At 47.3% G+C, this 11,337-nt stretch overlaps 1 protein-coding gene across 1 annotated transcript; it reads right to left on the bottom strand.

The window, feature by feature from the left end:
- Positions 1 to 10,356: 10,356 nt before the first annotated feature.
- LOC135373601 (uncharacterized) lies at positions 10,357 to 11,112 on the bottom strand. Its single transcript, XM_064606698.1, has one exon. It carries the CDS (start codon positions 11,110 to 11,112, stop codon positions 10,357 to 10,359), a length of 756 nt encoding a protein of 251 aa, XP_064462768.1.
- Between the last annotated feature and the right edge of the window lie 225 nt (positions 11,113 to 11,337).

The raw sequence follows: 11,337 nt of genomic DNA, 5'->3' as shown, positions 1-11,337 counted from the left end.
GTTTACATCACTGAAATAACAATATAATAAAGCTGGTAATATGATTAGGGAAGTAAAAACATTTATTCGTTATTTCTAGAGCCTTTACTGTATTTTTATAGCGCACTTTTTCTGACAGGGCTTGGATGTGTCCGACCGTACGGATTTAATGAAGCTGCACTGTCTAAGCAGCTAGTCTTGTTAGAACTTTAGACTGAAGCCATGGGTACGTTGAAACGATCGCATCAATAAGCAGCCTAGCAAAAAATAATTCTTTAAGACAATGTTCTTCGTGCGTACCGGTCTGTGAGCACTTGACTATACATACGAATAAACCTGAAACTTTTTTTCTGCTGCTTTTATCGTTTGGTACTGCAGTACTTACCCGGTAGCCTCTGACTTTGCCTCTGACTTGATTTTCTTAGTTGGCCGTTGTGAATTGTGAGCTGTAGAACGGGTTACAGTGCTCAAGCTAAGCCGGCGGTTATTCTTTCCGCATGGCAGACGCGGAATCCACACCTCAAGTCAAGTGGACGTGCTCTTGCGCACTGAGGAGGGGGACATCGGGCAGCGCAGTTCCAGAAGCCGTGAGGTTGGCCCTGTGTAAGGCGTTTTCGGCGCGCCCGCCGTAGAAAGAGACGGAAGAGATTCTTCTGGAACCAACTAGAAGCCGCGCGCGCCCACGAGCGCGTCCCAGGGCAGGGCCCAGGGCCTCCTCTCCGGGCGACCTTGACGATGGAGCGCGCGCGCGGACGTAAGCTTCGAACGAATTTATGGTCGACATGTCTAGCCGCTGCGGCCTGGCTTGTACTACCGCCTGAGCGAGCGCCGCCGACCCTAAGTCTCACAACAGCCTCAATATTTGCGTCTTTTTTTAGTATCGAGTATCGTTAACATACACGATACACTAAAAATGTATTTTCGATACCGATACTCCGATACTCTCATTTTTGGCACGCGATACCTAATACCGATACACAAAATGTATCTAAAGATTGTATCGAAGATACATGTCCACCACTGGTGCGGGGCAACCCTTGTTCAACGGCCTGGAAGACCGACTGCGACAAAGCAGAAGACAGCTTGGCCTGCCTGCAGAATTCGGTCCATTAGAACCCCCTAAACGCAAGAAGAAGATGACTGCGGAGACCAGCACCCAAGTGGCGCAACCTGTTGCCACGCCCATAGCCCCTGCACGGTCGTCGAAGACATTCAGCGGGGAGTATTACGACGACGTCGACGATTGAGTCGACCACTACGAGCGGATCGCCAGGTTCAACAACTGGAGCGACGACCAGAAGCTCGTAAAACGTCTATTTCTCCATGGAAGGCACCGCGAAGACACGGTTCGAGAAGGGAGACTTCGCTCACGTCCTGGGACGTCTTCAAAAGCAAACTTCGCGAGGCGTTCGCTTTTCAACAACGAGCTGAACGCGCTGAACATCTGCTCCAGAGACGGACCCAGCTGCCAAACGGAAGCGTTACTGTCTTCGTCGAAGATGTGTTGCTGCTCTTCCGGCGAGCTGACCCCAAAGTATCCGAGGAGAAGAAGGTTCAGCGACTCATGAGGGGCGTAAAAGAATAAATTTTTCGCGCCCTGTCCCGGAATCCACCCGCCACGACCGACGCTTTTCTGGACGAAGCCATCCGCATTGAGAGGACCCTGCTCTCTCGCGCTACCGTCGACCAACGACACCAGGGCTATGAGGCTTTTTCCACGACCGCTGGCCTCGACGTCGGATCTCTCAGATAGCTGATTCGAGAGGTGGTACGCGAAGAAGTACGAGCTCTCCTCTGTCCTGAGAAGGCTCAAGACCCTTTGTCTTCGATTGGTGCGATCATCAAGGACGAGGTTCAGCAGGCAATCCAGATGTCCTCAACCGTCAACCCCGACGCCGAAGTACCGAGACCAACCTACGCCGCCGCTCTGAGACAGGTGCCACCTACTCGTCCGCCGTACTACGGAAACCGTTGGACGCCTCCTCGGCCTGTCCAACCTACTCTGAGCGTCCCGCCACACTCTCAGCCGTTTCGCAAAACGCACGTTTGGCGGACTCCCGACTTCAGGCCGCTTTGCTACCACTGCGGAGAGGCCAACCACGTCTATCGCCGATGTCCCTACCGACACCTTGGCCTTCCCGGATTTTCACCCGACGCCCCCTGCCCTCAGCGCGGTAGTCGTCCAGCCGCAATTGAAGACTATCTACGGCAGCAGAATGCTTCTGCTGGCTCACGACATGACCTGTCCCTGAGCGTCCCCCACCGCAGCAGGTCACCAAGAGGAGCACGTTCACCGTCACTGGCAAGACGACCTGTATGGCGCAGCCCTAACCGGGAAAACTGAAGACTGCAGCTCCGCGAGGTGAAGCTGTGGACCGACGACAAGTTACAATTCCTCCAACTCGACGAACAGCAACGCAGCACCAACACGACGCTCAAAAAATTACCAATAACCAGAAAATACACATCGACGGCCATGAGATGACTGCGTTAATCGATACCGGAGCCGACGACTCTGTTATAAGTGGTAGGTTGGCTAAGAAGCTTCGCAAGGTGCAAACGAAGTGGGATGAGCGTGACATCGGCACACGTCGGTGCTGGCGGACACGTCGTAACACCGACTGGCCGGTGCACGGCAGTCATACAAGTGCGTGACATCCAGTACGTCGTCAGCTTTGCCGTCTTGCCGAACTGCCCACGGGATGTAATACTCGAAATTGACTTTCTAGTCGAAATCGAAGCAGTCATCGACTTCACAAATGGAGTTATCTCTTTTAAAACGCCGGAAACTGCAGAAGACAAGTGATGGGCAGGAATAACCCCGGTGAAGCGCGCAAACACGGACGTAACCGCCGTGACGACTCAGCACGTCAACCTGCCTCCCTTGTCGGCAGTCCTTGTGACCGCTAAGTGCGACAGAGCACCAACTGGCTGTTTGTTGGCTGAAGGCAACACGCAACTTCTCCTCGAACGAGGAATTGGGATAGCAAGAACAATTGTGCCCGTAAAAAACGGAATATTCGAACTCCTGGTCACAAACTTTCGACCGGAGCCCCAACACCTCGCAAACGGCATGAAGATAGCCGGCATCGTACACTAGTTACACTAGGCAAAAAAAAAACTATGATAATTAAAAAATTCTACATACTGACCTTATGAGTACAAGCATACTTGACATCACTGCAAGTTCCTACAGTTCCTCACTGCTCACTACTTGCAGCTTTCACTAGCATGTCTTTGCTACTTTTTGTCGTTTAGAAGGGTGCCTCGAGGTCTGACATGACCCTTCACACGAGAACACCATTCTTTTCGCTGAGCCAAAAAAAAAAATGTTCCAGGAGGTTCAAACTTCTCCGAAGCAATGGTGCATACTTTAACTTGAAAACCCAGTACAGTTCAAAAGCAGTGGAGACAGCATCGATGGTGTCCTCGACATCATAGGTAGCTCCCTCGACGGTAACACTGCACGGTTGAAATTTGAAGGGGTCGTCCACAATGATGGCTGGGTACACACAACTCTGCTGCTGCATGGAAGAGAATACAAAAAAAAAAAGAAGAGCAGAATATAATTGATGTTCGGTGATGTCTTTTTACCCATTTGTAATTGTGAAGAAATCATCACTTGAACAACGTCTATTTCTTTGTACACAGGTGTGACACTAGTGCAAGATATGTAGCAAGAGAGTTGCTTAAAGGGAGAATCCGCATAAGGTCCCTTCCGAGATTTTCGAATTTCGTCACCTTTAGCCATCAACGACCATGCCTGTAAAATATCTCCTTCGAAAACTGAGTCAAACTTCATAAAAATGATTTTCTTCTATGACGCGCTCGGTGACAGAGTAGTGCGAGCCGCGAGCGCTTTTCTGCAAGCAACATTGAGTGTGATGTAAGTCGCGAGATATCCCGCGCCGTCCGCCTTGCTTTGCTGTGTGTTTTGGCCGTTTTGACGAAGGAAATTTTCCGTAGCAATTGTATTCGTTACGTCGCACACAGATCTTACACCCACCAGGATGGGCGGTAAGACATGCTGTGTAATCAGTTGTGGAGGTCGGATACAACAACAGACGTAGCATATTTCAAGTTTCCAACGGACCCACAACGTCGTTTGGAGTGAGAAATGGCGCTGCGCAAAATCAAGTGGAGGAAGACCAGCTCGAGCACGATATGTTCTCATCATTTTGATCCAGGAATGTTCGACACGAAAAGACGGCTCATGCGGGAACTCGGAGTGGCACCTGCGGGCGGCACCGACCGCACGTGCACCTGCAACATGTTTCATGTTACGCGTGCACCCATGGCACAGATATAAGAACGTGCGGCAAGCTATCAGAAACTCACCATTCGTCTCATAACTTAAAAACCCGAGACTATAGGACAAAAAAACGACTAACACAAACAAGGTCTCAAGACTGTTTTTAAGTTATGGATCTATACCACCAGCTCGCTTGCTACCTCTCTATCCTCTCGTCACCATTCGTTACTTTGAGTTCGACAGTCTTCAGTGTATGGGTCCGAGGCCTCGGTTTCAAGCGACGCGCGCACTGGTACAGGGACCGTCGAAAACGGCGAGTCGTCGTGGTTTATGGTGACGGTCAAGTCATTCTCCTCATCAGAATACACGTCTGAATCGGGCTGAAGTTCCGTGGAGCTGTATTCTGATGCGGAGTCGGTTTCCATGATTGCACGTTGAGCGTAACTTGCTTCCTTGCGCCTTCAATGCAATACAACACATGGGAATCACGGCAGACGAATCTCGCGACTGACGTCACGGCGAGGCGCTCCTCGATTCCGATGCCACCGCCTGCTCTCATAGTTTCGGTTTCGCTTTATCGTTTTTGCTGTTTATAAATTATACGGGCACCTTTATTCGAAACGAAGGCTGTTGTCAGCATCTGGGGGGTGGTCTCTGCTGAAACCAACCTTCACTTAATTTTGGGCACAACCGTTGCGGATCCTCCCTTTAAGACTTTTGTTTAATTATGTTAATTATTTAGTTAGTTTAATATGGTAGCTGGATGGCCACCTTCCACAATATGCTCTAGTGTACCACAAACACTGTTGTGCTTGTACAGAGTGCACCCGTAAGTCTGACCAGAATTTCCTAAAATTCCTCGATTTATTTTTCTTTCCAAAAAGTTGTTCAGCATATCCATTCTCGATTAAGCCTACACAAGACTTGGTGGCGAATCAGTAATTGGTGCAGCGTTGTGCTCTACAAATTTGCAATTAAGCCATTAACTTATTTTCACTAATTATAACAATTATGAAATTAATAAATGGCTACACTACTTATTGACAAATCACCACTACTGCGTAGACCACATCTCAAATAGACAAATTAAACGACTGTTGTAAGTAAATTAAACTGCGAAAGAAAGAAAGAAACTGCAAAATTAAGAAAATATTGGTCAGTCGTATGTGACACACCCTGTATATTCCAAGGTAGCATGCAAATATATTCTTGAATGAAGCCAAACTGAAAATGCAGCACCGCTTTGCCAGGCGAACACATTAACAGTTGGTCGCACAAGCCTGAGAGAGTGAAAGCACACTGACTGTGTGCCTCTCCCCTTGTACTAGAGCCGACAAAACAGAGGACTCATTTCGGCGGATCTTCTACCAATTCATTTCACAAATGGTCGTGACGTTACAGGTGCGAGGAACCCACTTCCGCAAAGATAACGTCACGGTGACTTGAAAAATTTCGGAGTTCAATTCAGTAAGTTATAAATTTCCATTGATTGAAATGAAATAAAAATGGTTCTAATGTGGCAAATGTTCCTGGTAGAAAAACAATCCCCTGACCTCATGTCTCTCTGTTGCCTACTTATTTACGGTGCATTTCTATCACGGCTGCTGGACTACCCTGTATAAGAGTGCACACAAAAAATATACTTGCAGTAGTCAACATCTCCGATGCGTTCTCCTTCAGATGGTGTGCAAGTGCATAGATGATGCCTACTGAGTAACAATGTGCAATGACAAGCGATATAAGAACACTACTCTCGGAATTCACACGCGCAGTGAGACAACTCTCAGCTTGAACAGCCAGGAATACTACAGGATGGTCAACGATAAAGTTTGGAAGCCAAAATAAGCACAAAAAAGTAAGAAACATTTGCATAATTTAATAATTCTTTGAAATCATTTTTCGGTACAGCATATGCTACTGTTCCACAGACAGAATGAAAATTGGCCAGATGCTTTTTCACTACACCAAAACATCACCGATGAAAGCCTGTACTGTCAATGTAATTTTGTTACGGAGGCAACCCTGGTCCTTTCTCTTAAACCACCGCTTCATGTTTTTACTGCAAAATCTTTATACTGAACAAACCCTCTAGATCAGTACCAAGGACCTCTGTAAATTGGTATTGGTGCAGTATACTTACATTTTTGCTCATCGACGCTTGTTGTCTGAGAGAGTTTCCCATTATCATAGTAAGTACTTTACCCGCACTTCTCTTCTTTCGTGCAAGCTGCATCACTCTTTCCCCTTTGTGTTGACAAATTTGAGCAACTCTTTCTCTGCATTTTTCTCTGTGATGCGGGAAAACTCTTCATGCACCTGAAACCATGAAATGAATCAAAGCCCTGTCAACAAGAAACACAATTAAACATTAGCACAATTTGGAACAAAGTACGCACGGCACTGGTAGTTGCCAAGGTGGGATATTTCTCCACGACTTCCTGTACTGCAGGCTTTTCGTTCCGCAGCCATGTGAGCCTCTCGGAAAATGCATCATCATGTACAGGGCGTTCCAACAAATCCAGATTGTGCTGTGATAACATTGACAGGAAATCAGTATATCAGGCCAAATGCTTAGCCACAATTGTGAGGTATATTTTATTACCAACAAAATCATCAAGGACATTTCTCACCCTGATCATGAGTGAGCATGCCCATGAATGTGTGTGCTACATTACAGCTGCAAAACAACTATAAATTTTTAGCACAAGGTTTTGTATCTGTGTTTTTGTGTCATACAGAACACTTTTTGCGCCAGTGGCAGATCCAGTGGGCACCCCATGATGCGCTTAACAAAGGAGCCCCCCCCCCCAAAAAACAAAAAGAAAAACACATAACAAAGGAAAAACACTGAGGGTCATTATCCACCACTGTTTTACGTATTGATATGCACAATGCGGTGACCAAGGGCATTGTTGAACAGTTTATACACATTATTAAATTAAACAAATTATACAAAGATATTTACGCATTCAGAACGTTTGTGGAAAAATTGATGGACAGATGAGCAAGTGCAGGTAACTGGATTAGATCTCTCAAATTGGCATTATCGGCATTGCTGTTAACATACCAGGGAACGAAAGCAGGTTCGTTTGATTTCGTTACAGCTATGTAGCGCGCTCCTTTTCTGCAAATGCTTTTGCCGCTGCTCCTTGACTTCTGGGACATTAGACAACTTCTTTCTCTGGTTCTTCGTGCGGAACTTCAAGGCTCGTCGCCATGAGTCCTGCAATTGAATACCACGCCTACTTATCCTGAGGTGTAACATATAGATCGCAGCGTTGGGGATTTAAAGAAACAAATCAGATTTAAATCAAATCTGCGGTTTGCAGAAGGCGGTAAATTAAATCCAAATCAAGTCCGGATTTAAAATATCCAAATAAATCAAGTCACTTTAAATCCAGATTTAGATTCAGCACGCTAAATCAAATATGGATTTTTCAAATCCATCGCTATTGCGGAATAGGAACTAACACTGCTGGACAGCTATGTAGCCTTCAGAATCGACCGCAGTTTTCAAAGCCTGGATTTTTACACAGAATACCTAATTGTTAGCAAGAGTCCGTAACAGTTTTGTAATTAAGAAAAAGTGACGGAACATATGGAAGATGTAAAGTCGCGCCCGGATCCTAGCAGAAGAACTCCTACCTCTAGAACAGCATATTTATTCTACGAGTACAGATACAACGTTCTACCGTTCGAGCCATAAGAAAAATGATACAAACAAAAAAACGTCATCTTCCTCTTCCAGTCATTGCTTTCTTCCTCTTCGTCGTACAGTCATTTCTTCACACTGCAAGATCCTTCACACAGCCCCGAAGAAATGTTCAGTACATTACACCTCGAGTATATATAGCAGATCTCAGGCCGTAGCACTGTGGTTCGATATGACATGCGGACTCGAAAGCCCGTGTTTTTCCATCTTTGCTGGAAAGCTTCGTATTATTTGTCCGTCGACCATCCTTGTCTCTTCTTTCTGTCATCGCGGACGATCACGATGTCATCCACTTGAAGTTGTCCTCCTTTGCTTTTGTTATGAAGTTCCCTGAGCTCCGTGAGATATTCCGCGGACCATCTCTTCCAGAAGGTATCAAATTCTCTGCCCGTTACAGCCACATTACTCTGTAGAGTACTGCCACTGCTCTATGGTACATCGCTAGCTTTGGTGTTCGTAGCGTTGTCAATCGCTTTCCCGTCAGGAATGCCGATGGACACAGTGGATGGCGTACCTTCCCCCTAATACACGAATGTTATTGGACGAGAATTCAGGACGGCTTCGACTTCTGTGAGAATGGTATTGAGTTCGGCTTCCTTCAGACATCTTGCGCCGATCGTCTTCTTCAAGGTGACTTTCACCGATCGTACTAGACGTTCGTAGAAGCCGCCCCACCATGGGGATATGGTACGTTATACCGCCACACTACTGTCCATTCAGCAATCTTCTCTTCGATTTCACTGACCGTGTGTCACATCCCATAAATTTCTAATCTCCTTGTTGCTCTTGCGGAAAGCCTTGGCATTGTCGCTATAGACAACTTTGGGTATTCCTCGCCGCGCTACGAACGCCGGAACGCCAGTAGGAAATGCGGTCGCTGACATTGCTTCTACAAGTTCAAGGTGAACGGCTCTGGTCACTGCACACACAAAAATTACGAAGTATGCCTCCTTTGCTGAACGTTGTGCCTTTATCCACACTGGCCGGCAAAGTCGAGTCCTGTTACTGCGAACGGCTCTGACTGTGTCACCCTCGTTGATGGCAGAGGAGCCGTTTCTTGTCTCGCAGCCCTTACAATTGTATCGTTGGCAGACGACGCATTTCTTCAAGATGCTCTTGATCAACTGTCGAGCGTGCACAATCCAGAACTTTTCCCTTAATTGGACGAGTGTGTCTCTTACTCCTGCATGAAGCAGATCCCAGTGGCCACTGCCTGATCAAGCGGTTCCGCATTAATGATTCTTCTTTGTAGGGACGACGGGGTGTTTCTGATCATACGGCAAATCACTGTGATGTAGCCGACCTGCTACTCTCAGTACGCCACTGCGTGTCCATAAAACAACTTGCTTGCCTTGCAATGTTGACCATGTTGGTAATGGCTTGTTATCAGCACAGCCGCTATTTCTTCTGGAAAAGGCTTTTCCTTGCACAAGTTTGATACAACACTCTTCGGCACGTTGCAAACTCCTGCGCTGTCAGGGGTCGGTAGTGTAACTTTTCTTTGTAGCGTTCCCTCTGAATCGCAAATCCAGGCCACAACCCGATGTAACCTTCTCACAGAGCTGTTACCTTTCCAATCTCTATGACGTCTTCCGTCTCTGTAGTCAAGACGTTTGCAGAACTTAATTTTGTTTTCTTCTCCTCCAATTCGTTTCTCTCAAGGTCATCGTCCATGTTCCACACAGGCCATTCCGCTGTCGCTTCGAGTCATCCAGCTTGGTCCTGACCACCACAGCTCGCTTTCAGTCATCTTCTTTGCTTGCATTCCTATGGTCAGTAGATCTGCTGGGTTTTCTTTGCCCTTGCAATACCTTCCAATCCATCTATTTGAGTAAGCCTCTGAATTTCTTGTACCCGGTTTTCTGCACGAACTGCTTCCAGCGCTGGGGATCCCACGTATCCAGCAAAGCGCTATTCTGGAATCCGTCCCCCAAAGTGAAGTCGAACTGGACTGATTTCAGTGATGTAGGAGACAAGCCTTGCTCCCACTAGACATGCCATCAACTCCAGTCGAGGTATTGTCAGCTCTTTTATTGGGGCGAGCCTGACTTTGCCATCCTGCATCGCTGCGGTCTCTTCTTCCACAAGAGTCTCCATAACTGTGTACGCCTACCGCACCGTACGCTGTAGGACTCGCATCACAAAACATGTGTATCTCTGTATGTACCACGTCATTGTCCTTGCTCCGCCATAGTACCTCGGTACTCTTATGTCTGGTAGATCCTGTAGTTCGGAGCCCCACCGGATCCACGTTGTTGTGAAGATCTGTATGTAAATGTCTTCCCATCCAATCATGCGCTTCCACAACAGTTGGAAAAGGATTTTACCACGGATCGTAAACGGTGCCAACATTCCCAGTGGATCATATAGGCGGGCTATGATCTGCAAGACACGTCGTTTCGTGTCGCCACCTTCATGGTGTAGACTCCACAAGTCGCTCATGCCAAATGTTAAAACGTCCGTGTCCGGCAACCACGATATTCCTAGACACTTTCTGCATATCTTTGGGATCACCCAATGCTCGTTCGCCCGACTCTGCGTGGAGGGACTCGCGCCACGTCGCTATGATTTGTGCCCACTTATGCAGCCTCATTTTCGCTTGTTCCAAGATCGCCGTCGCTTCTTTTGCGATCTTCTGTGCTTCTTGTACGTCATTTGCTCCGGTTATAAGATCATCCACGTACATGTGGCTACTAAGGAGTCGTGCTGTTTCTGGATATTCCTCTTCCATCATCTTGAAGTGGCTGCGCAAAGTAGCCGCGAGCAAAAACGGGCTTGCCGTCGTGCCGAAGGGAACCCTCGTCATCCTCCAGCTTTCTACCGGTGGTAGTGGCATTCCCGCTTCTGGTTTTGTCTCATACCACAAATACCGTAAGGCGTTTCTGTCCTCTTCCCTCACGGTTATTTGCAAAAAGGCTTTTTCTACATCGGCCACCAAGGCGATCTTATGGACCCGGAAATTCAGCAGTAATCCCACGACGTCCGGATTTAAGTTCGGTCCAGCTTCTAGGCACTGGTTAAGCGATTTTGTTGAGCCGCAACTGGATGAGCAATCGAACACCACTCTAGTCTTAGTCGTACTACTAGATTCTCTCAAAATGGCTTGATGTGGCATATAGTACACGACGCTTTGTCCTTCGTCAACTTCGTCAACCACTCTTTCTGCCATGCTGTTATCACTGTACATCCGGATCGCTTCGTCATACCTCTTCAGCAACTCTTCGTTGCGAGCCAATCTCCTAGTTAACTGTGTGAGCCTCTTCAACGCCACTCCTTTGTTGTTTCCCAAATTCAGCGTCGACTTGTACGGAGCGCAACTTCATAGCGCCCTCCATTTTGTGTCACACTTTGGAAGAACCGACGTAGTACCGGATTCTCTTGTTCGTCATCCGTG

The sequence above is a fragment of the Ornithodoros turicata genome, unplaced genomic scaffold (genome assembly GCF_037126465.1).
Source record: "Ornithodoros turicata isolate Travis unplaced genomic scaffold, ASM3712646v1 Chromosome26, whole genome shotgun sequence".
In the NCBI taxonomy this organism is placed as follows: Eukaryota; Metazoa; Arthropoda; class Arachnida; order Ixodida; family Argasidae; genus Ornithodoros; species Ornithodoros turicata.
Note: the sequence above shows the minus strand (reverse complement) of the source record. Positions and strands in the feature narration are given on the sequence as shown.

Bases quoted from the DNA above. Each gene is read 5' to 3' on its own strand.
- LOC135373601 (XM_064606698.1), bottom strand. From the start codon at position 11,112: ATGGCAGAAAGAGTGGTTGACGAAGTTGACGAAGGACAAAGCGTCGTG.